Here is a 27,739-nt window from a genome sequence, read left to right as displayed (position 1 = left end):
TACAGGACCTACCTATCGTATGTATTGTTAACTTACTCTGAACATGCATGACACATTTGCCAATGGACATAAAGCAAACAACAATCAATTAATCAATCAATTCATGATTAAAGGTATCACGTTTCATAAAAACTTTTTTTTTAAATTGATCGCTTTAATCAGTGTTTTTTGTGACATTATTGATTGTTTTTCTAAAGTATATTTACAACTCCTTATTCAATCAATTTGCTTGAATTTCCCTTCACACAGTTGCATACTACATACTTTTTCTGTGTTCTAAGTAGCTATATGGATGACCACAATGATAAGATGCATTGTACAATGATCAATGCATTGAAAACAATAATTTTCTTTCTTTTTTTTGCATGATAGTATTTCACTGACACTGATTAAATTTGAGACACAAAACCTTTTTTCTAAAATAGCCTGTGGCACTATATGTTCTTAATTCCTTGATTTCAAAAAAGAATTTGTACAATATTTACCAAAAAGATGCTCATGATAGGATCTTTCTACAAATTCATATTAAGCCTCTGCTAATCTATGACCTTTTTATAATATTTATACAAATAAATTTCAAACTTACCTTTAACTGGCAGTGGACTTGTACATCATTATTTATGTTTGTAATAGTACAGCCATCGGGCAATGATTCCCTTTTGTTTGTCAACATTATTGCATTAGTTTTTGAAATAACTTTTAACGTTCTAAGAAAGTTGTCAGACTTTAATTTCTGTAGAAGTTCATCATTTTCAACCAAAACAATAACTGCAAAACAAAATAATCACATTACATGTATGTTTCATAAGAATCTGTAGTTTTCATTGGCAGACCACAATCGTGAGGCATTCTTAAATTTAGATTTTATTTTCCCAATAAAATTCAATATTCAAAACAGCACATGCTTCCCATGAGAACATCATATCATTGCAAAGGAAAACAGTCGAAAAGCTTGATATAACTTGTAACTTGATGGTCCTAGCATAAAAATGTATTTATCAGAATTTAATGCTTCTTTTTGTGATTAAATAGGGTTGTAAAATCTTCAATCTTGTGCCTATTTTTAGAATGGAGAGCTTCTTTGCTTCATACAAAATGTGCATTGGTCAAAACTTTTACAACCCAATAAAATTACAAAAAGAAGCATTCAATTCTTAAAGCATATCATTAAAAATATTTTATCATAATGTAAATTCAGCTATGTGATTTCAAGCCACCTTTTGAAAAAATGTAAAAAAAAAATTTCATCAAGATTTCAACTCATTAATACAATAAAGTGTATTATAAGTTATGTAATGACTTACAACAGGGATTAAATGGGCCCAGCCCAAGCCTCAATATATGTTTTTCATGGACTCCATGGTTATCTTATATAAGTCAAAAAGGGTCTTCTAAAATTTTATTTCTTGGATATATGAGGCGTTTAAATCAAACTTATTAGGAATAAACTGCTTCGCCTAGTGCAGCTCATGCAGCTGGATACAACCGCAGAGGTCGAACCCTGAACAGTTGGAGCAAAAATGGACACAATATTTAAGCTTGATACAGGTCTGAATTTGGATTGTAATTAAATATTTGACACATTATAGGTTTCTGACACAGAATAAATGTAGTCAAAGAACTTGAAATTGGTTATATGATTTGAATTTATATTCAATTGAAGATTTCTTGCTTTTGTGCAATACACTGTGCTGTTGCGCAATACTTAGTAAATCTGTTTTCTGACTATATACAAAGAATTAGCAAAATAAATTGTGACCCCCAATTTTTCTTTGGAAAATTGACAATTTCATAAATCTTGAGGAAAAAAAATAGACCCTTTTTGGCCCCTAATTCCTGAACGGTTTGGGCAACTACCCCCAAAATGAATCCCAACCTTCTAATTGTGGTATTGAACCTTGTGGTACAATTTCAGAATAATCACAATACTTATACACAAGTTATTGTCCTGAAACTAGAAAAATGCTTGTTTCGGGTCCCTTTTGGGCCCCTAATTCCTAAACGGTTGGGACCATCACCCCCAAAAACAATCCCAACCTTCATTTTGTGTTATTGAATCTTTTGGTTAAATTTCATAGAGATCAATTCACATAAACTAAAGTTATTGTCCGGAAACCAAATGTCTTCGGACGACGACGATGCAGACGACGTGATAGCATTATATGACCCCCAAATTTTTTTGCGAGGGTATAAAAACAAATAAAAGGACACCATTTATTATTTAGTCCATAATGGTCAATCAGGGGCTCCAGTCATTCCAGTATTTGTTATATTCATCTTCACAGAGGTTTTTAAATTAAATATTTTCTAGGTTTTCCTTTAAGAATTTTGTAAACCATTTAATTTTGGCAACACATCTTGAAATTTTCTATGCTAAATATAGTATTTTGTAAGCAAAATAATTTGATTTTTAACAAAAATTCAATTCAATATTTTCAAAGTTGCCAAATGAAATTATTTTAACATTCAAAGGCAGTTTAATATTTGTCCTTTCATAAACTTGAGACCATATGACAACCCCATAATAAATGTTCTATGGTTTCTGGTTCATCCTTGCAGAATGTATATATTATAACTGTTGTTGATGTTCATCTTATAAAGTAGTGTATAAGTTCACAAAATTATATAGATAATTTTATACTGAAACCAGCAAAGCTTAGTGTTTCTTACAGGAAGAGTATATTTTTTTTCATGTCAAGTTTTATCAAAATTAATTTCTTTATTTTTAAGGGGAAAAATATTTGAAAAAGTGCAGTCATGATGGATTACAGACTCCAAGTGATAGCAAATGCTCACATTGGCCAACAAGCAGATCAGCACATAACTATACAAAAATAATACCATGTACATTTTGTTAGCTGTTTTGCCATAAATCATATCATAACATTCTGTTGGCTTCTAACATAGTCTTGATTGGAAATATCATTCTTTTTTCTATGAATTCATGGCTTATCATTATGAACAAATAAATAGGAAAGAGTAAGGATTTCAAATTTGTATGCATCTAAAATTTGTGTAAGGATGTATATACATTTTCAGATTATTTTAAAGACAGCACACATCTCACAATTATAATAGACAGATAACTCACCATTCATTTTCTTTACTTTAATATTGAATTCATTTGACACAGATAAAATATTTGATCCAACAGATTTTATAACATCCATGACTTCTTCAAGATCTTGTCTTCTCTGTGATATCTGAATAAAAATATTACAAAAACTTGTCTATAGCTACTCTAATTCAAATACCAAGCATTACAGAAATATTTTCAAAAGCCAGTATTCATATGTACTTGATTTACAATAACTTCTCAGCCAAAATGGCATTGTTTTTATTCTGGTGTTCATGTTTTAACCACTTATATATCCTAGATACCTAGATTGTCAACTTTTGTGAAAACTTTGTTCTACTCAAGTCCATTAAAGTCAAATTGAGGGTAATGTATGCATTTCTTTCTCATAAACAATAAAAATCATTTTTACATTATTTCTATGATCATGTTTAAAGGATTGAAAAGACAGTAACTACAATACCTAAAATTAGCTCTTGAAACATTGTTGGACAAAATATAAAAAATCTTCACAGAAAACTGGTAAAGAACTTCATTTACCATTTCTAAATAATATACTAAATGAATATTCAAAATATACAATATAATAGATTGATTGGTGATTAACGCCACTTTCAGCACTATTGTGCTATTTCGTGGGAGTCAGTTTTTATTGGTGGAGGAAGCCGGCCTGCTGGGAAAGAACCACCAACCTTTGGTAGGAAAACTAACAGTCCAAATCAATCATAAAGATTGGAGTTGAGTGCACCTGCTATGTGCAGGATTCGAACCCACAACCTCAGTGTTAACAGGCTAGTGATACAGTATTTTGACTTCTTAGACCACTTGGCCACTGAGGCCCCCTCTATAATAGAATACTTGATGATTACAATCATTAATTTGATTGTGGCATATTCAGTTTTTTATGCAGTAATTGGAGACATAAATAGTTATTTCACACTGTACTAAAATTCTTAGGTTGCACAGTCAGAACATATTAAAATACCATACAATAAAGTTATTTAAAAACTTATTTATATTCATATTCTTTTCTTAATTAACCAAAAATAAATTCTTACTACTCTTCAATAAGTAATCCTTGAAATTTAACATTATCTAATGATATCTATGGCTTAAAGTCTAACCTATAAGCGATTATGTCTTAAAATTATTTAAATCTTACCTCTCCAACATTTGGATAAGAAGCAATACAGACACTCTCTGCTCTATTATCATTACATATATGTAATCTCTGGTATAACTCTTCTGTCAGGAAAGGCATAAATGGACTAGCAGCTCGTAGAAATGTATCAACACATGTATATAATGTCTGTTTTGTAGGACTAGTATCCATAGATGAATTTGAAAATACTGGTTTTATACATTCCTAAAATTTAAATCAAAGTTGACAATGATTATATGAATGTTTTGTCAGACAACCATTAAAGATTTACTGAAATATTATCTTTCTTTTATTATCACAGATACCAAAGAAATACCTTATTTACATAATTAACTGAATCATTTTCTATATACCATTTTGTAGTTTTATAAACTTTAATCTCTCCTGCCTACTCTTTTTCTTCTTTATAGTACAGTCCTCCCATGGGAGTAGTATCGTATTGTTTACACTCCTGGTTACAATTATTTCGTTTCAATTTAGTAACCTTTTTTTTATCCATACTTCCCCTTTTTTCATTTTGACTGTTGTCTAAACCTTTACAACCTTGGAATTCATATACATATAATTTTGATGTTTTCTTTAAGTAATTAGTGAATTCATAGAGAGTGGGTTACCAATTTCTGTTGCTTACAAGTTATATTTTGGGAGTGAATAACCTGTTCACTTGACTATTAATTGCTTTGTGCCAGTCCCAAATCATGACCCTCACAAGTGATTATCTTATGTCTTATATCCTTGTTTTAATTTTATTTGGAGAATTTTGTGTTGATGGCAGATCTCTGAATGTTTCTGTTAAATTCATTCACAACTTTTATATCCTTGACCTTGGGATGATTTAGAGCATGGCATACTGTATAGAAACTTGTCTACTATTTAAAACTGTATATTGACTTCTAGATGTCTTTAGACTATTTTTGTTGTAGGGTTGCTGTCTCATACACTCTTATCCAACATCTCCTTTTATTTATATCAAAAGCTTGTTCAGGGATTTTCTTGTTGTGAAAGACTTTTCTGTAATTTCCAAGATAAAACAAAGTCTTTATGTCTGATTTGATTCCCTGTGTGTTTCATCAGTATGTGCTAATTTCTCTTTCAACTTAATCAAATTTTTAAAATACTTACTAAATAAACATCACAAAAGTCATTTAACCAAAATCCATGTAATGCTCTTGTCACGTTTTGCAGATCATAAGTTTTAAAATGAGTATCACATGACTCAACCATGTGATTGAGTCGACTCAAAATCCATTGATCAATTTCATCACTTATAGTATATGATTCCACAGGTTTGTAATCCTTTTCCAGATGGATTTGCACAAATTTAAATGCCTGCCATATCTTATTACAGAAATGTCTGTTGCTTTTCACATGTTTGATGTTCATGTTTATTTCCTGAACTGTTGAAAAGAAAAGAAAAATAGTATGAATAAAAGGAAATATAGGCTAAAAGTCAATAAAGTAAAAACCAATCATAACCAATGGTTTTCATGTGGTGAAGATGATCATTCAATTCTAGAGTTCCCTTTTTGGTGTATCTTCCCACAAATTGATTTGTTAAAGTTACTTAGTTTTTACAGGCCCAATTTATTTCTACCTTCCCATGTATTTATGTATAAAGATAAAAAAATTCAATTCTACAGGACCTGTATTTTTTGAAAGCCTTGCTACAGGTCACTTTTAATTATAGCTTCCCATGTATTGAGAAGCATAAACCGTTGATTATATCTCACCTGTTTATAATTTGATAGTTATAGGCAAATTTTGGATTTAAAATAGCAATACTTTAACATGTAAATTACAAAGAGTCAATGAACCATGACTGAAAGAACAGGTCCAAATAATTTCTAAGAAATAAGATATGCTAATGCTAATACAACTGCAAACAAAATATCATTGACTTATCATAAGTGGTTCCCCTTAAACTGACCTAATCACAAACTTTCATGTAAACAATGCAAAAGTTTCAAAGTCAATACACCATAACTGAAGGGCAGGACACAATAATCTACATGGAAATGAGATTTGCCAATGCTTATACATCTGCACACCAGATATTATTGATTTACCATTGGTGGGTCCCCTTTAACTGACCTATTCACAAACTTTACCAAATTGTTGACGCCACTGTGTCAGCGCTTGAAACAGAATCTATGTCTCAATTTTTGACTTGATCAGTTATATGTCAGAATGTTATATAATGCCAATGTTGTTTTCTTAACATAATTATAAAAAAATTGGTTTGATTCAAGTCCATAAACCTATGCTGTAGCAGGAATTTCTTGTTTGTCTCTGGACATCTTTGACGTCTCAATCTACAGTCTTCAAGTTTCCCTGCAGAAGATCAAGAGTACAATCACCGAGTCTATTTAGTATGTTTACTTTAGTATGCATTACAATAAAAGTAAGTAAATTATAACCTGTCAATGAAAAAAGGCAAAACCTCATTCATTACCTTTAAAATCAAAAGAACACAAGTTGAACCTTAAGGCATCTGCCCCAGCTTCAGATATACCAGACGGGAATTCCTTTATTTGGGTAGCCTTTGCAGTTTTTATCTCATTTTGGTCCAGACCGCTACTATCTAACTTTTTTTGAAGGTCCTGTAACATAAAATCAAATGCATATTTACTGATATTATTTTGTTCATTTTAAGAAATCAAGACATTACAATTTATGACATTTTTTATGATGTAATGGCTCCAGAACTATCTGTTTTTATCTTTTAATATGTTGTCTTTACTGAAGTTAAAGATGAAAGAAATTTTCATCAACAATAATAAATTTCAGCAAGAAAATTATGCAAAATAAAGTCTTTTTGAATCATGTGCTTATAAGCAATTATGTTTGAAGGACTCACCTTTAAACACAAAATGAGACTTCAGGCAAATTCTTTATAATCTTTCATAAATATGTACAAAAATATACCTAAATAGCTACACAAACATCAGCAAGGTAATTGTCTTCTTATGTTATCTTTTAATCTTATAATAAAGACTTAAATGTTTTAAAAGTCTAAATGTTGATATAATATACTTGTATATTCAAAGTATCAGAGAATTAAATTGATTGATATATGATTGCTTAATATAATATCAGCACAAAAGCTATAACTTGACCACATAGAGTTAGATATGTTTATCACTACAGAGCTCGAGGGTATTTCCCAGTAGGATCCAGTTGAACATCTTAAATCCCTACAGGTTTCTTATTGGAGTTTGCATTGTCTTAAAGTTTTTTGTATTCATCTTAGTTTATTTGAGTTTTCGCTGGTCTGTACATCTCTGTTATTGATATTGATTATCCCCTTGGTTTCAATTTTTAATTCCCTTTTTAACATATTAAGCAATTCATTTTTACAATTTTCGCTAGCAGAACTAGAGGCTCTAAATAGCCAGAATCACTCGCCTGCATCTTCAGTAATAACCAATTTTTTAGTAAAATTCATCATTAAAGGGGAATAACTCTATCAAAAGTTAACTGACAATTTCATTCATGTTTGTAGAAATTTTCCTGCTGATGCTTTTTTTCCTATTTAAAGTTTTTATTTTTCTAATATAGTTTTCAAGATAATAGATAAGAAATGCAAAAAAATTAAAATAATTATCATTAAAGGGCAATAACTCCAATAACAAGTCGACTGAAGACTTCAGTCGTAATTATTATTTATAGTTCTTGTCTTGCTGATCATTTGTGCTATTTAAGGTTGCAATTTGTAAATACAGCTGTTTCTCAAACCACGCCTCTTTTGGGGAGATATAGAATATTCATAGATAATTAATTTTGTTTACATACTGGTTCCCAGTTATGATCTCTATGTTTCATCTCATATAGACATAACTTGGGAATGTTACCAGTAAATATACATATGCATATTGTTTATATTGAAATCTGTGGTAATCCTACAGTTAAGGTAGGGGTAGTTAAGATATTTAGTGTTAGTTTAAACTCTTAGAAGTTTGGGGCATATAAACGTTGAAAATATGCCACACAGCCCTATATTTTGACCTTTAAAAAAATAGTAGTGCATATGAACTTTCCATTCTAGGATATGATTTTTTTCAAAACTTCATAGTAAAAGTGGTACAGTTTTAGCCGTAATAGGAGTTCCTATGGGAAATTGCATTGTCAATATTTACAGAAATGCAACCTTAAAGCTTCTATCTATCTTTAACAGTTTTCAAGATAATAGACAAGAGTGCACACGATGAAATGTCTCGCCTACTTTACTATCATTGATTTTATGTTGATAGCCCTGGCCTGAATACAAGGTTTTACTACAAGTATCCCATTAACTTATCATGATCCAAGAAAATGAGGTCAAGGTCAGATAAACTAAGCCAGAAATACATGTACACCTTACAATCATTCCATACAATGAATATAGTTGACCTATTGCTTATAGTATACAAGAAACAGACCACACCATGAAAATATTATATTGACCAATGAACCATGAATATGAGGACAAGGTCAGATGAACCCTACCAGACAGACATGTACACTTTACAATCATGCCATACACCAAACTTATTTGACCTATTACTTATAGTTTAAGAAAAACAGACCAAAACATAAAAACTTAACATTGAGCAATGGACTGTGAAAATGAGGTCAAGGTAAAATAAACCTGCCAGACTGACATGCACATCATATAATATTTCTATACACCAAATATAGCTGACATATTGCATACAGTATTAGAAAAATAGACCAAAACACAAAAACTTAACCTTAACCACTGAACCATGAAAATGAGGTCAAGGTCAGGTGAACCCTGCCAGGCAGACATGCACACTTTATACAATCATTCCATACACAACCCATAGTAGACCTATTGCTTATAGTTTAAGAAAAACAGACCAAAACACAAAAACTTTACCTTAATCACTGAACCATGAAAATGAGGTCAAGGTGAGATGCCAGTTGGGCATGTACACCTTACAATCATTCCATACACCAAATATAGTAGACCTATTGCTTATAGTATCTGAGATATGGACTTGACCACGAAAACTTAACCTTGTTCACTGATCCATGAAATGAGGTCGAGGTCAAGTGAAAACTGTGTGACAGGCATGGGGACTGTGCAAGTTATGCACATACCAAATATAGTTATTCTATTACTCATAATAAGAGAGAAATTAACATTACAAAAAATTTTAACTTTTTTTTCAAGTAGTCACTGAACCATGATAATGAGGTCAAGGACAAAGGACATATGACAGTCGTAAACTTCATAACATAAGGTATCTATATACAAAGTATGAAGCATCCAGGTCTTCTACCTTCTGAAATATAAAGCTTTTAAGTAGTAAGTTAATGCCGCCGCCTCCAGATCACTATCCCTATGTTGAGCTTTCTGCAACAAAAGTCGCAAGCTCCACAAAAATTGTAAGAATGGGAAGAATTATCATTAAAGGGCAATAACTTCAATATTGAGTCAACTGAAAAATTCAGTCATGTTGACTTATTTGTAGATCTTGTCTTGCTGATCATTTTTGCTTCAAAAGTTTGAATCTTTCTATTATAGTTTTTAAGATATTATGCAAAACACCCAAAAAAAAAGGTAAATATAGTCATTAAAGGACAATAACTCATGTTTGAATAATTTGTAGATCTTGTCTTGCTGATCATATTTGCTATTTAAAGTTTCTATCTATCTATAATAGTTTTAACATAAACAGACAGCAGGTAGAACTCAACATTTAGAACTTTTTTGTTCCAGTCAGATTTTACTTATTTACAGGGGTTTTCAAAATAATAAGCAAAACTCGCATTTTACACCTATGTTCTATTGTTAGCCATGTCGGTCATTTTGGTTGGCAGGAGGAGTCATAGGACACATTTTTTAAACTAGATACCCTAATGATGATTGTGGCCAAGTTTGGTTAAATTTGACTCCGTAGTTTCAAAGGAGAAGATTTTTGTATAAGTTAACAGATGACAGACGACCAAGTGATGAGAAAAGCTCACATAGCCCTTGAATATAGATTTTCATGAAGAAGGGTAGAAAGACTTCTTCAGCAAAGAATTCAGACAGTTGATAGTATCACTAGGATGCATGCTAAGATATTCTATGTACTACATGTGTATGACCTGTCATATCATATTTCCCAGGACTACAAGTATCATATTTGCAGTAGATGTACAATTATGTTTCCTAGGGCTAACCTGTAATGGTATTCCAAACATTAAATTGCAATGCATAGTCCTATCATCTTTCCTCAAACTTGTCTGTAGTGATGTTCAATCTTGCCTACCTGTACAGTTCCTAATTTCAATACATTACATTTATATAAATGTTTACAACACATTTTTTTGGTCTTACCTGTAGTGATATTCCATTTATGACATCTATTGGATCTATAACATTTCCCAGTGATTTACTCATCTTTCTGCCATGAGAATCTCTCAATAAACCATGTAAAAGAACCTTAAATTTGGTGTAAAATAAATGTTCATATTAATAATGATTCTAGGGATATAAATTTTGATACACAACCATCAATTTAACTACAGTATATAGATTTATCCTTATTTGTCTCTCTGTATATATATATATATTTAGACCTCTCTAACAAGAAATTTGTTTTGCATGCACACGTATAAAAATTGCGGTTTTTATCCAACGCAATCATAGGTTTGAACGTTGTTTTCAATTTAGACTTGTTTATATATATATATATATGTCCTTAGCTTAACTAAATTTTTCAGAACTTATGGTAATATAACACTTGTGTTTAATTATTGTATTCCTCCCAGACGTATTGTAAAATCAATAACATCTGAGTCACAATGACCTACAAGTTATGCTCAAATGATTATGATTTATTTCTTTCATCTTTGCTTCACAAAAACCCTGATGATATATTAAAATTTTAGCATTGCATCTTAACATTTCTATACAAAAATGCTTTAATCTTTCAAGTAAGATATTGTCCACTGCCAGTGGTCTGAAAAAAGTATAAATAGAAATGGCGAAGCCACTATTTTGGTTTGGGAAACCCCAAAAATCTCTCAGTTTATAAAAAATAGCAGGTGCACAACTTCTTGTCAAGTAGATGATTATATGCAAGTTTGATTGAATTTAGTCAAGCCATTTTCAAGAAAATACAGATTAACAAATGCAATGTAGACAACAATGCAGGACAACAGAAATGATCACTATGTTGGGCTACTGCTGTCAAGCAAGACAACAAGTTTGTCAAAAATGCTGCATCGATCAATTTAGTCAGAAAGGTTCTAGATTTGACTGATAATCAGTTTTAGTTATACTGGTAATAAAAAGGCATTTTAAATATTATGGTCAACAAAGAGAAAAGTACCGCTCTGTATCATTTAATATTTTAATTATTCACCTCAGACACTAACAAATAATTCTACATGGCTTCCCTTCCAACACTGATAACCAAGTTCACACCTTGATATTTAACAGCTAATTTTGTGACACCTGAAATCCATTTGTGTATACTGTAAACATATTTACCTCATTAAATGGAGGCTGATTTGTGAGTTTCAGACCCATCATGACCATTCTTGCAACCCAGAAAAATATTATATCACTTCCTGTTTCCAAGAGGTTTGTGGGATAGTATTTCTGTAAATCAGCTGTCTGAAAGTAATTATCCAAACATAAAATGTGTCGGCTAGTGTAATTATAACTCATTACAGACAAATCTGCCCAAATGGTTACCTCAAATATCAAGTAACCATTATCTCAAAAAAGTAATCTATCAAGGATTGATCATATATGACTTGACACTGCAAAAGCGATAAAACCTGAGGAAATATAAATTTATTTACCTGACCTCATGTTCTACAAATAAAATTGTCAAAGAAGATACTTAATTATGCAATGTAAATGAAAGAACAGAGTTCAATATCCCCCCGCATTGCAAACATTTCTGGCAATAAAAGATATTTTTTTGGTTCTGTTAAACTTTTTTAAACATCTTTCAAAAAATGTAGACATGAGACCACTAAACAATGTTAAATTCCATATATTTTTATTTCCAAATAAATGTGGATAGTGTCCACATGTGGACACAGATGATGCCCCCACTTGCATATCATATAGTTATAAAGGGACATAACTGAAGAACGGTAAAAGTGACGCTACCCAAATTTGAACTTGATCTGAGTTTTGTGGTAATAAGCATTGTGTGTATCTCATAACATTTGGTTGAGGCTAACATTAGTGGAGAACAGAAACTAAAAATTCAGCAATTTTTCTATTTGTAAACAGGCATAACTCTAGAACGGTTGTGTATAAGTTTTATAACATTTGATTGAGACAAACTAAAGTTAGAGAATGGAAACGAAAAATTCAGCAATTTTTATGTTTATAAAGGTACATAACTCAAGAATGGTAAAAGTGTTGCCACCAAATTTCGTACTTAATCTGTATTATGTAGTAATAAGCATTGTGTATAAGTTTCATAACATTTGGTTGAGGCAAACTAAAGTTAGAAAACGGAAACAAAAAATTTGTACTTGATCTTAGTTTTGTGGTAATGAATATTGTGTATAGGTTTCATAATGTTTGGTTGGGGCAAACTTAAGTTACAGAATGGAAACTAAAAATTTTGCAATCTTTCGATTTATAAAGGGGCATCACTCAATAATGGTTAAAGTGACACTACCCAAATTCAACTTGATGTGTGTTTTATCAGTGGAAGTCAAAATTAAACATTGCATTGTATAAAGCATTGATTGTAGTTGATTCAACTATAATCATGGACAAAGGAAGATAACTCCAATTCTAAAAATTACTTGCTATTTAGAAGAAAATAAAAATTTTGCAATTTTTCCATTTCTAAAGGGGCATAACTCTAGAAAGGTTAAAGTGACGCGACCAATATTCAAACTTGATCTGTGTTTTGTGGTAATAAGCATTGTGTATAAGGTTCATAACATTTGTTCGAGGCAAACTAAAGTTAGAGAACGGAAACCAATTTTGGGACGTACGTACGTACGTACAGACGGACAAGGGTAAAACTTAATGCCCCCTCTGCTACGGCAGGGGCATAAAAATAGGGCAGAACTCCTGTACAAACAGTTGGTCGGCACTCTTCCAAGAACTTGCTGATATAAGCCTTTGATAAAAACTTTATAAAAATTCTACAAGAAATGTCGGTTTTGGAATGCTTATAATTTCAAACTTGTCCCAGACATTATTGATATAAAGCTTCAATATAAACTTCATAACAATCCAACAAGAAATGCAGGCATGAGAGCGCTTACAATGCAATTTTCTATATACTTAATGTTTCCAAGGAGCATAACTTTTTTAAACATGGTTGGTTAGCACAGATTTTGAACTTGTTCAAGACATTGCGGATATAAACCTTTGATATAAATTCATCAAAATCTGGCAAAAATTGTACATGTGAGAGGGCTAACCATACCAGACAGATGGATACCCATTATTTCTATGTCCCCCATAATGTGTCATGCTAGGGACAACAAATGAAAGTAAATATATGATAAATTTTAACAAGGCCTGGCAAATTTTACTCTGAATTGATGCATTATGTTATACTCATATAGAAAATAAAGAAACACTGAAAAAATTCATTAAACTAATCATTTTTCACATAATGCCCTATCCAAAACTAGTACAATTGTATTTGTTTATTTCCACTGTTTTTTTAACTGAGTATAATCATTGTGGTATAACTTCATAAGTTATCAAATTGAATGTAATTTAATATATATTAATTAAGACAGACTTGAGTGAGTTTTCTATTAATGATCACTACCTGGAAAAATAGTACAATGTTGTTACCATCTAAAAGTGTTATTTTCATTCTGAAAATCTTACGTCATAATATCAATATAACTTAGGCATCTACAGTAATAACTTATTCATATAGAGTCTGTATCTATTCAAAGTATTCCTATACATCTAGAACTGTATATTCATATAATTCTATTTCGTGTACTAGTGCAGCAATATTGTAGTTATTTTGTTAAGTATTTCTAAATTAGCAAGTTTTTGTTTAAAACTGTAATTCAAATTGCCCATGCTCCACATTCTTGCATTTCTATTATCAGCAAGTTAGAAATAAAATTACTAATAACATTCATGCAGTATCATATCTGAAACAGTCAATTTCCTTAAAATATTCTGTCTTTACCAAAATTCTATAATCTAAATTCATATTAAACTTTAATATTTAATTTTCAAAATCATAAATTGTAAATTACATAATTGAAACTGTGGTATCTTTAAATTCAATCTTATATGAATCCATCTTATTTTTGATTTTGTCTACATTTGTTACCTTATCTGGCCATCCATGGACAGAGAACGGGAAAATCCCTGAAGAAAACCATGTATCTAACACATCTTCATCTGAAAAATAAAAAAACTTAATGTAAACTCACTGATGTACAATCTTAAATTTGTAATTTTACAAATTACAAATTAGTTTTACTTTATGGAAAATCAACTTTTTGTCAAGTAGTAATATTTCAAATGTTTCTGCGACTGTAATTGTTCATAAACAACAGTTGTCTTTGTGAATGTGTAAAATTGTTTCTTGCCCTCTTTCTATGTCGTGTTATGCTATGGATAATCAACTCTTTATCATTTTATATTATGAAGAATCAACTTTTTGTCATTTTACATTATGGAGAATCACCTCTTTGTCATGTTATGTAATGGATAATCAACTCTAGATCATTCTATATTATGGAGAATCAACTTTTTGTCATTTTATACTATTGATAATCAACTCTTAGTCATGTTATGTTAAGTATAATCAACTCTTCATCATTTTGTATTATGGATAATCAATTCTTTGTCATGTTATGGAGAATCAACTCTATGTCATGTTATGTTATAGAAAATCAACTCTTTATCATTTAATATTATGGATAATCAACTCTATATCATTCTATATTATAGAGAATCAACTCTTTGTCATGTTATGTTATGGAGAATTAACATTCTGTCTTTTAAAGGGACACAAAATCTATCACCCTTATCTTAAACTTGTTATAGATTGTGATGTTTTTCTAATCTTTGACTATTGATGGATGAATGATTTGGTGTTTAATGTCCAATGGCAAATAGTACATGCATATCAAAAGGAAAACATGTTAATGTGAAATGAATATGAACACTGCTTTGTACTAGATTGACAAACTCAACAGGATTTTCAATATGCTAGTTCAAAAAGTAATATTTCACAGGAAGATATGTCATCCTATCTGAACATATGATTCTATCCAATCTGACAAGTCTTGCTCTTACTCCTCAATGCTATGTACTTAGCAGTGAAGCAGGAAATACCAATTTTCAAGTGTTTGGTTTGACCTGACCTGGGATCGAACCCTAGACATTAAGAAATTGAGGCCAGGATGCTATCACAAGACCACAGAGGCAGTTTTGTCAACTAGAATGCTAAGTATATTTGTATAGCTCATTTAAATTAAACTTTTCTTGAGAGTTTTGACTCATGTGCAGCTACCAAAAGCAACATATCTTTTTACAAAATACCTTGCTGAAGTTCAATATTATCTGCAGAAGTTCCAAGTATTTGAACAGCTTTTGACATGGCCTCGGATTCATTCCTTGCAATAATCCAATCACTTTCTGTATCTTTCTGCCATTTACAAAAATAAACAACATATTTTAGGATCAAAATTAATTTATACAATTTATTGAAAAAAGTTAAAAAGGTTGACATTAGAATGCTTTGCAAGTTCCCAACTTTTGTTGCATAATATTTTTATACTTACAAATTACAGAAAATAATCACAAAAAACCTTAGTTATTTCTAAATAAACTAAATTCCTAAATATTTACTGATGTACTGAACCAAAGTTGATAATAAGATATATTTAAAAAAAAAAAAAAACTTTATATAGATTTTTCAATATACTTATTAACAGGGGGTACAAAACCTCATCAGGGTTAAACATGATAACTTGTTTCTGAAATGAAATCCACATAACATTTCTTTGGGAAAGTAGACAAAAGCCTTTTTAAAACATATTCATATAGAAAATGTACAGATCAAGTATGAACAAAAGTAATCTTTCTACAAAAAAATAAAGACAATACTTTACAAGAGATAGCATTCATATAAATACTAATTTAGACAACATACCTATTCTATATAAAAAATAATAAGAAGAACATGCATTACTTAACTTTGTGATTAGTAACCTACCAGGCTCAAAATTTGTTCTGAAAAAAAACAAGATTCTATGAATAAGTTAAGAGAACAAACCTGGTTAATAACTCTTGCTTTATATGCTGGTATTCTATGTCCCCACCACAACTGTCGTGAAACGCACCAATCTCTGAAATATTAGCATGGTTCATTTCAAATGCTGCTTTCTTGGATTTCAAATAAACATCAAAAATGAAAAATATTACTGTCTATATATATATATATATAATTGACGGAAGCCTGTTAATATATGACTTGTACTGAATATGACATTACAGATTCAGACATTAAACACAAATCTTGTAAAAACAAGTCTACAACATTATTGAACATTTTCATTTAATTTAAGAAAATGCTCATAAATATTTAAACTGTAGGAAGACTTGAATTCATTATTTACATGTACTTAGTGCATTAATAATGTTTTCATTGATGGTACTTGATATATCTTGCATAAAAAACTGAATATTGAAAATACAAATTACCATAACTTTATTGTAGTTAGTAAAGCTTTACATCGTGTACATGTGTTGTGTTGTGCTTGTAAAATCAAAATTCTAACCTAGCATTCTCAAGGTAATCATACCAGATATTTTCATACATTGTTGGTATTAGTTTCAGTTCTTTATTCTGTACAACCTGTCAAATAAATATCTATTATAGATCTCTTTTAGGACAGAACTTTTCAATCAAATTATGTTCTGGACGTTTTGCCTCTAAATCTGAGAGCACACAAAATGAGTGGAAATGACAAATTGGCAGAAAATATCAACATCAATGTTTGTTACAATAATATATGAATACTGTAAACACTCGAGGGAAATACTTGGTGTTTTTAAAGCTACAACTTTTCACCGGATGTATTAACATATTTTACCATTTGCATTATCCATATTAAAATATTTTGCCTCAGTCTTTAAAATAAAAACAAACCTGAAATACATTTAACAGCTCTAAAATTGTCTTTCCAATATCTCTACAGTCACATATATAACCAGTGTCCTATGTAATGTATGCAAAGTGTTGAACAGAAGGCTATACAACTTTCTGTTCAAGGCTTTACTTATCATTAAAGCTTTCCAATCTTTCCTTACTTCCCGTACCTGTACATATTTTGTTACCATATCTTCAAACTTCACATACCTGAATAGCTTTATTTGCAGTACCAATATATTTACACTCTACAAACATGTACAGTGCTTTGTGTCATATCTTCACACTTCACATTACCTGTAGTTTTCTTTGCCATATCTTCACACTTCACACACCTGTACAGCTTTCTATGCCATATCCAAAACTCACTTACATGTACAGTTTTCTTCGCAATATCTTCTTTGTCATATTTTTACAATTCAAATACCTGAACAGCTTTCTTTGCTATATCTTCACACTCTACATACCTGTACAGCTTTCTTTGCCATATCTTCACACTCTACATACCTGTACAGCTTTCTATGCCACACTTCACATGTGTACAATGGCTTTCTTTGTCATATTTTCACACTCTACATACCTGTACAGCTTTCTTTGCAATATCTCCACACTATAGATACCTGTACAGCTTTCTTTGCCATATCTTCACACTTCACATACCTATACAGCTTTCTGTGCCACACTTCACATACCTGTGTACAATGGTTTCCTTTGCCATGTCTTCACACTCTCCATACCTGTACAGCTTTCTGTGCAGCACTTCACATACCCGTACAGTTTTCTTTGACATATTTTCACACTCTACATACCTGCACAGCTTTCTTTGCCATCTCGTCACATTTCACATACCACTGGTCCATCAATATAGGTTCTATTACATCTTTTGATCGACTAAAATGAAGTTTTAGAAAGGACTTTTTACAATCAAATTATACTATTATTCCTTCCAATGTGTAAATAACTTCTAGATGCAAATTTTGTAATTCATTATTGCTTTTATGTGCATTTAATATACTTCCCAAATGTCGAAATTGTACAATGATTCTTTGACTTTGCATATCAAATGACATGAATTAATAAAATGTACAATGATTCCAAAGACAAAAACCAATGGCCTGATTAAAGTTTATAACATTGTAACAAAAAGCAACTATTTCAAACAGCAAATAATGACAACTGGACAACCAGCTCATGTTTTGGCACTTTATCTGTTCAGTGATTAAATAGTGATGGTCAGCCATTATGGATAGCCATACCTATGCAGTGTATAAGATATAACTTTATGTTGTGATTATCTTTCTATTGTTGATTGGTCATACAGCAACTTCTAGCGTTAATTGCTTGATGTCATGTCTTGTCAAATGACATAATGCTTGCCTCTTTAATTCATTAAATTATGTGATATATAAATCTACTCCTGTGAATTAATTTATTTTCCTGGGTATCAATTTTTGAGGACTGAAGGAAAATTGTATTTTAGTGGATACTTATTTTCATGGTTTTGCCAAAGTTTGAATAAAGACATCTGAGAAATTTTTACTTCCTTGAACTTTTAAATTCGTAGTTCATCCATACCAACGACATCCACGAAAATTATTACCCAAAGAATAATAAGGAATCCACAGAAACAATAATGAAATCTGAATAATGAATCTGTTTTAGTATAAAATATTTTAATGCAAGTACCTACATACTGGAATGGACATAGAATGATTATCTGATCCTTTCAGAAGACCCTTTTCAGCTAAATGTTTACCAAGTTCTTTTCTACAATCAAATCTTTTTATGCCATTAAACTGACTTCCAGAGTTTTCCATTCTACCATTATTATCAATTACTGTCTTAAACGATAAACTGTGACGTTGACCAACTTCAAAATCTGTGTAGTCATGGGCTGGTGTTATTTTTACAGCACCTATGCAATGGAAGATAACTCTTTGTTATTTAAAATATCATTAAGTAAAATAACTGAGGTGAATGCAGAGTAAGTAAATTAATTTGTTTTTTTCAAACTTTTGTTTCTGTGCATTCCAAATGAAGGCAAAGTCAGTATTAAACTCAGCAAATTCTTTACTACCACACGGTTGATATTATTGTTAGTGGACTCTTCTTTTGATTTACTACACCTGGGTCTATTCCTTTTGGTGGACTGTTATTCCCAAAGAAAATCATTGAAATATTTAAGCTTATTACATATGATATTTAAAATCCAAAGCCTATAAATTTTGAACTTATTACAAATACTAAGGTTTCAACTCTCGCAGGCAAAATTGTCCTCAAAATGATTTTCATATTTTATCTGACCACCTTCATATTTGATGAATTAATTCCATGGTTTTATCAACCTAAGCATACATACAACTTGGTGGGTCTTTTCATAAAACTTGGTACTCATTACAGATACCTTGAATAACATAGCTATATAGAGTAATTCCTTTTCGATAGGATATAGATACAAAACCTTCATTCTGTACCAATAAAATACATACGGATACTACTAAACTATTCAGAAGTATATACAATGTATCACTGACTTATGAAAAGGAATATAGTACATAGATATTTTATTTTATGTGGAATGAGGAAAACAGAAAGAAACCCTCTCAGAAGTTACATGTAAAAGTAAGTCTCCATCAGTTGTTTTATAACCAAAAAAAATTTAAAAAAAGAGGATCTATGGCATTCCTTCCATTGTTAGTAGCAGAGAAGCAGAAAAAACTATGATCATAATGAAATTAGACAAAAGATAGTAATCATTATCTATTAAATCTACCAAGAAGTGACATAACACAGATTTGCTTATAAGATTTGAAACAAGTAATTAAGTGATCGTTTAATGAGAATCGATGTATACTTTTTTTTTTATCATAAACAAGATATTCCACAATTTATTGACATGTAATTTCTCCAATAATAGCAAAAAAACTCACATTTTGCACCTAGCAATCTTCTTTTTATCAAATTTTATTACATTCTGGAGGCGGACAAAACGCCAGAAAACACCTGGTGTTCATGTTTGACACTGAAAGCATACCTATGACGTTACCTAGTTTAGGTGCCAACGAAGATAACATCATTTCGCTGAATTTTCGTTTAATGAAAATTTTACATTGAAATAATGACTAAAATTGAATGATTTGTTTATTTAGCATTAGAATAGAGATAACTGTATTGTATTTAAAGCTTTGTGGATGTCCATTGGTAGTTTTACTGTCACAAATATCCATTTATCCGTCTCCACTACATGTCACCAGGTAAACTCAATTTGCAACAGTAAAACTATTGATGGACGACCACAATGCTTCAAATACAATACAGTTATCTCTTAATTTACATACATAACATACATACGATATCAGGAATTCTCTGTTAAGTAGTTACAAAGTCCTACACAATGTTTGAGTTTACCTGTTCCAAACTCCGTATCTACAAAATCATCACAGATGATGGGTAATCTGTCACCAAGGATTGGATGTATCACATTTTTCCCATGTAAATGTTTATATCTGTTGTCATGGGGATGAACTGCTATGGCAACATCGCCAAGCATTGTTTCTAGACGAGTTGTTGATACAACTATCTCACCTGAAATAAGGAATAAGTTTGCTTATATTAGTGATGCCTTGCATTGTATTTCTCTTTTTCTGGGAATCTTTTATTCTAAGATACAAAACAAATCATGCAAAGAAAAGCCTTTTGTCAATGTTTATAGACAGATTAGTTGTGTAGCTAAATGTTTTATCCTCTACGGATAAAGAACTATCATAGTAAGCTATAAAAGGCCCCAAATGACAAATTTAAAATAATTCAAATGAGAAACTAACGGCCTGATTTATAAACAATAAACCAAAAACAAATATGATATATATGACAACCACTGAATAAATATGGATTGTCCATCGACAAAATTTTTTCTTACATATTTTAATTTTATAAACAACAATTTTTTTCAATACAGCTGATATTTTTTTCATAATTTTATAATATAAAATTTGTATTTGTTGCTTTTCCAGGCATACATTAATAAGGAGTAAGAGCAAAGACTAATTGGATGGGAACTAGAATTATATGCCTTATGAACTATCTTTGTTATAAATCTGGTTTAGCATGCAAGACGAATTATGCATGTAATTAGTAAACTTATTTATTAATGTAGTATATGGGATTGCTTCAATGTGAATTACAAAAAAATATTTCATTCCCTTGATGTTACAGAAGCATTGCTTTATGAAACAGTATACTGTGGATTCAGTATTATTCAACAGATACTAATTTTTTGTGGAAGTCGTGGGAAGAGGTAAACTACTAAAAAAAATCAAAAAATATTTTCTATAGGCTTGTTTGAAAACTTTTGCCAAACTTCCAAACAAATATCCAAGACATACAATTTTCCCTCATCCCACAAAAATAAGTACCAAAAAAAAAAATGAATTCACAGTATTCAAAGCTACATCAAATGTCCTTGGAATGACTCAACCAGTGACCAAATTAATTCAAAAGCACCCTCCCTCTAAAGAACACTCTAACCCAAGATAATGAGAGATGATTAATATAGACTTGTTTTTCAATTGAAGACCATCAAATGCAATTTTTTGGAGAATTTTAAATAAATGTATATTTTTCTGCCTCTTATTACCTCCACTTAATTGATAGAAAACATACCTCCACCTTCTACAGGATAAGCAAACGATGTAAGAATTCCAAATTCTACTTTATTACCATACCCTGGAACTTTTAGAAGTGTTTTCCCTTCAATGGGAACATTATCTACCTACAAAATTAAAGACTTGTATATCCTATCATGAAATAAAAAGAGACAAACATACAGGTATACAGATTTCTATAATGAATACCTGGTAGATGTTGATCTTAACATTTTGGGAATACCACTTACTGTAGGCAATATTTTAACTTGAACCACATCAGGCTAAAATATAGAAATTCTGAAGAATGAGCAATACTTAAGAAAACTTTCATCTAAAATTTTATTCATTTTATATTTTTACTTTCACTTTAATATAAACATAGACATTTTAACCATTTGTTTTTTCACATTACCTCAAATAACTGTGCTGTAATATTATTATCACATTTTATACACTTTTGAATTTACTTTTTTTTATATTTGTAACTGTGCTTATGATGAAACAAGTTGATAGTGTTGTTATATGCCTATAAGCTGTACTGTTTTTGGACATAAAGTATTATTATCAAGGTGAAACTAGCTGATACAATGAACCTTGAATCAAGTTGTAACTTGGATTAGTTTTGTCTTCATGCTTTCTTACAAGTAGTTATTGTACAATATGTCCTACCATTCCAATACACACCTCTATATCAGATATTGTTGACTGTAGGGCACAAGACCAATTCACCAGTCTGTTGCTTCTATATATCAATCCTTCATCATACAGTCTTACAAAACTTTCTATAACAGCTTCAGATAATTTCTACAAATATGAAAAAGTACACATAGTTTATAAGTATTTTCCTTACGGTTGTGGCCTGTTATGAGAGTATTTACCATATAAAGAGATATTTCTCATATCACACTGAATGGAGTGTGATATGAATAAGTGATATGAAAAATGTGTTAATTTGTTTGGCCTTTATTTCATTGTGTTTTGAAATTGCAACATTTTCATTGGATATTAGTTAGGTCAATCATGACTTTCAAAGGTCACATTTCCCCCTTATCAACGGAAATTTGTGATTCCTTAATAATATACAATCAAAGTGCTTGTAAGCACTGAAGGGTAAAGATTGCTTTAATTTATCAGTGGGAAGTAAAATTAAACATTGCATTGTATAAAGCATTGGCTGTGGTTGATTCAACTACAATTATGGACAAAGGAAGATAACTCCAATTTTAAAGATTACTATAACAATAACATCATCTAAATATAGTTATCCTATCACTTATAATAAGAGAGAAATTAACATTACAAAGTTTTTATTTTTTTAAGTAGTCACTGAACCATGAAAATGAGGTCAAGGACAATGGACATTTGACAGACTGAAACTCCATAACATAAGGCATCTATATACAAAGTATGAAGCATCCAGGTCTTCTACCTTCTTAAATATTAAGCTTTTAAATAGTTAGTTAATGCCGCCGCATCACCATACCTATGACTTTACAAAAATCATTCCATAAAGTACATTTCTTGAAAAAAGAAGAAAAGAAGATGCTTTAGTTTTAACTCTTCAGTGGTATCATTTCATACGGTACAAGCCCTATTTAAGTCTATGGACAAATCTTACCTTGTCCATTGTAAAACAAGCTCTATTCCAGTCTAGTGATGATCCCAATAACTTCATTTGTTCATATATTCTTTCACCTTTCCTTAAACAAAACAAATAAAACTCTTTAAAATTCAGGTACATTGAGCATTCCTAAATAGAATATTCTGCTGTGGGACACATTAACACTGCAGTTCACCTGAATTCTAATTTGAAAATGAGAGACAGAGTAAAAATATATAAAACAATTAACACAAGAAAAATGCCTGGAAAACAAGAAATTAACTAGCATATCAATGGGACAGACAAAATTGCTGTTTTTCAAATAGATTTTTCCAATAATTTAGATGACCTTTAGAATGGGTATTGAAAACCACAAGTCTTTAGGTAATTAGTTTCTTACTCATTCTTCCATTTCCAGACTTCTTCCAGAAACTTTTCTCTGCCAACATCAAATCTTGTTTTATTCTGGTTCCTTGTTAACTGTTTCTCTACTACAACTTGTGTAGCAATGCCAGCATGGTCACATCCGGGAATCCAAACTGTTTCTATACCCTGCATTCTTTTCCTGCATAACAGGAATATTCAATATTGTAGTTCATAAAATATTTTAAATCATTTTGCTTATGTAACCTGAACATACTAAATCAAAGTTTACAAATCTTTTGGAATGTATGACCTCAAGACAATACAACTGAGTCAGATACATAGATAGACAATATATTAAACATACTTATTAAAGGTACTGTGAAAGTACTTTTATTCGTGGGTATCAATTTTCGTGATTTGAGCAAAAGTTACATGTTCATGGGTTCCTAAATTTGTGGATTTTAGTTTTCTAAAAAAAAAAATGAGTGAAAAATTGGAAGACATAAAAAACGAAGATTCTTGAAAAAAATCATATATTGTTTAATGATGATTTGTGGGACATTGCAAAATAAGGTGTTCATTTTCACTTACGTCTATCATTACTGACAACATTCATCAAATTTTTAATAAAATAATTGCTTTCGGAAATAAGCTGATTCATCTATGCTTACAAATCGTTGATTGAAGGAAATTGCAAAGTAAACATTTTAATTGTTGCACACGTGTAATCAGAAGCCTTGACACTTATTAACCCGAGATCGAATGGTCAATGGATTAACAATCTTCAAAGGTGTTGATTGGGCCATAAACATTTCTCTTACAGAAAACGGTTACATAAGGAATTGCTAGAAATGTGCATTGAATTGTAGAATTAATTCTTATAATATAAAAAAGCAAGCCCAATATGAAATAATTTTTTCTTTAGTACGAGAATTATGAGGAAATAAAATGAACACTCATCACCGGGAGTCTAACGTTCCTCGATCAAAAACGATTTTTTTCATGAGAATTAAAAAGTTTAAAGTCAAGTTTTTTTTAAAGTTTAAATTGGTAAAATCCTGTCTGAAGTTGTATATATATAATCATGTATATGGTTTACTTTTATAAATTGTAACTTGGATGGAGAGTTGTCTCATTGGCACTCATATCACATCTTCCTATATCTATATATGGTTCATAGTGGGTTTGCTGATATTCAATGTATAATTCTACGCCCATATCCATGTAGTCAAGCTTACATGGGATCTTTTCATGTCTTGATTTTGACAACAGTTATTATATTTCGTTGGACACTTAAATTTGTGGATAAAACCATCCACAAAAACCACAAAAATTGGTACCCCACGAATAAAAGTACTTTCACAGTAATTAATTTGAGAAAATTAAAACAATGAAAAACTAAGAAAATATATGATAACCTTGGAGTAAACCATTTATTGTACCATGAATGAATGAGTAGAACCTGTTAGGTCTTTAATGAATTATGTATGTATAGTAGAGTGGTTTACAAATAACAGACAGGATTTTTTTCTGAAATGCTCATTTGAGAAAGGGCTTCCAATAAATTTAAAATATAAAAATGTTACAGTTATTTTTTTTTACATCTGTCTATATAAGCCACTTCAAAAACTCAGAAACTTCAAAAGCCAAGAAAAAGTAGACAAAGAACTTTAAGAGAAATCTAAAGACTTATTCAAGTTAATCACAGAAACTATTGTGAAGAATAGATGGATGTCTACAGCAACTGCATCACACCATACTACAACAAATGTTTGCATTCATATATATAATTGAGACAGAAATATGTCCCACCTGTATGAAATTTTGAGAGTAAAATTCAAAAATTAAAATGGTAATACTTTAACATTTAAACTAAGCAAAACATTTAACAAATTGTTGATACTGCCTTTGGAAACAGCATTCCTTAGTCTCGTCTTAGTAACTTAAACTATATACTATTTCAATGATATCTTTTATTTCAATGTTATCTGGATCTTACCATCTAACGATAGCATCCTGAATGGAGTTGGTCAGAGCATGACCTAGATGTAGAGAGCCTGTTACATTTGGTGGTGGTAAACAAACTATAAACTTCTCTTTTCTGTCTTTACAATCTTCCACTTGTTTTCTCTGAAATGATAATATAATACAAATAGTGATTCAAAGTGTTCAATGGCAATGAGAAATTATGTTTGGTCCTCCAACCAATCTCTTATCAGGAAATTATGTTTGGTCCTCCAACCAATCTCTTATCAGGAAATTATGTTTGGTCCTCCAACCAATCTCTTATCAGGAAACTTAAAGGCTACTTGCAAAATTTAGATTTGAGGCTTACATCTAAATTTTTTTTTTTTTTTAAATTGTTGTTAATAAAAGAATGTGTTTTAAAATTACAAAAAGTGTTCTGCAGTGGAAGCTATCTTAAATTTCAGAATGATATCGAAACCGTTAATTTTATGAAGGAACAGCAGCAGATCATCTAAACAGAAAAGAGACTCAATTAATTTTAAAGTTATCTCAGAAAAAATTGTTTTAATGTTTTCATAAGATCCTTTATCATCACAGGCTATTAGAGCTGACAATGGATGATGAGGGGAGACATAAATGGAGAGTGCCATCCATACTTCATCCACATTAAAGACTCCTTCTATAGATTTGAACATACAATGTAACTGAACGTTCTACCATAATAATTTTGTCCTTATGTACAAAAGATTCAACCTATGACATGTTAATAATTTTGATTTACACAATTTTTAAAATGCATACCTGGTACTCTGGAGAAAAATAGCCTTGTTTGACCCACCAACTGTACCAAGCAGCTTCCACATAACTAGGACTATACTGTGGAGGTAACAGTCCAGTCACATCTAAAAAGTGTAAAGTCATGGTAGTAAAATCAGCTTAATTTTATTACAGCAATATAAAGATTATATACACTTTTGATTAAAAAAAATGCATTGTACTTGCATGACTTGAATTCAAAATTGACAATGAGGGTCAGTTAAGAACTAAACTTTAGGACAAAAGGGATGATTTCAGCTTCACAATTTTATGTCTGAGTCAGAAAATGTTTTCGCACAAAGCACTAACAATTTTTTTTTAGTTTTTCGATTCTATCAATCAAATTATTTTTTTCAAAATTTAACAATATAAGATATGGGGAAAATCTGGATTCAGAATATTTTTTTTGTCATCTGCTTGACCACAATATTTGTTTTCATCAAATTGAATATATTTTTAGGAAAAAACCATACCCCCCCCCCCCCCCCCCCCCCCCCCCTTGAAGTTAAATTGTTGTTCCCTTAGCTGATATGTTATTTCAGAACTTATGATTTATTTGAAAGAGGTTTACTGCACATGCTCACAAGGAAGCTATTACATTTAGGGTTCCAAGTGGTCAAATTGGTTTTATCCCTTTAAAAGTTTTACAGAGGCCATCACTAGTTGGTTGACCATTATGGAATATCTGTGTCTCAGTTGACTACGGACATGACAAATTGTTGTAACCACAAATCCTGCCCTCTTTTCCTCAGATGGTGACATCACCAAATGAGATTTTTCACTGAATTTGTATTACTATGAGTAACATGACATATTTCATTTGTGAAACAGGATCTGCTTACCATTTTTGAGTACCTAAGATCACCCCCAGTTTTATAGTGTAGTGTTTTCTATGTATTGTTTTGAGGACTTGTTCATCTTTTCATTGTTTTTCTTTTTTTGCCAGTTTTTTTTTTATATTTCTTTGACTTAAAGAGTTTTGAAAGT

At 30.8% G+C, this 27,739-nt stretch overlaps 1 protein-coding gene across 1 annotated transcript in view; it reads right to left on the bottom strand.

Moving 5' to 3' along the window:
• LOC127728640 (valine--tRNA ligase-like) overlaps positions 1-27,739 on the bottom strand; it is a 59,100-nt gene that overhangs the window by 17,769 nt on the left and 13,592 nt on the right. The window contains exons 3-22 of the mRNA XM_052236167.1: positions 26,738-26,838; positions 25,968-26,098; positions 24,003-24,167; positions 23,621-23,702; positions 22,687-22,806; positions 22,019-22,127; positions 20,765-20,941; positions 19,043-19,271; positions 18,166-18,247; positions 16,986-17,062; positions 16,481-16,553; positions 15,745-15,850; positions 14,525-14,595; positions 11,725-11,850; positions 10,567-10,671; positions 6,691-6,838; positions 5,361-5,635; positions 4,239-4,442; positions 3,092-3,203; positions 587-768 (exon numbers count right to left, since the gene is read on the bottom strand). Of these exons, the coding sequence (XP_052092127.1) occupies positions 587-768; positions 3,092-3,203; positions 4,239-4,442; positions 5,361-5,635; positions 6,691-6,838; positions 10,567-10,671; positions 11,725-11,850; positions 14,525-14,595; positions 15,745-15,850; positions 16,481-16,553; positions 16,986-17,062; positions 18,166-18,247; positions 19,043-19,271; positions 20,765-20,941; positions 22,019-22,127; positions 22,687-22,806; positions 23,621-23,702; positions 24,003-24,167; positions 25,968-26,098; positions 26,738-26,838 (2,675 nt within the window). The remainder of the gene's footprint in view (positions 1-586; positions 769-3,091; positions 3,204-4,238; positions 4,443-5,360; positions 5,636-6,690; positions 6,839-10,566; positions 10,672-11,724; positions 11,851-14,524; positions 14,596-15,744; positions 15,851-16,480; positions 16,554-16,985; positions 17,063-18,165; positions 18,248-19,042; positions 19,272-20,764; positions 20,942-22,018; positions 22,128-22,686; positions 22,807-23,620; positions 23,703-24,002; positions 24,168-25,967; positions 26,099-26,737; positions 26,839-27,739) is intronic.

The sequence above is a fragment of the Mytilus californianus genome, unplaced genomic scaffold, assembly GCF_021869535.1.
Source record: "Mytilus californianus isolate M0D057914Y unplaced genomic scaffold, xbMytCali1.0.p SCAF_2, whole genome shotgun sequence".
NCBI classification, from domain to species: domain Eukaryota; kingdom Metazoa; phylum Mollusca; class Bivalvia; order Mytilida; family Mytilidae; genus Mytilus; species Mytilus californianus.
This window is presented reverse-complemented; position numbering and strand designations above follow the sequence as displayed.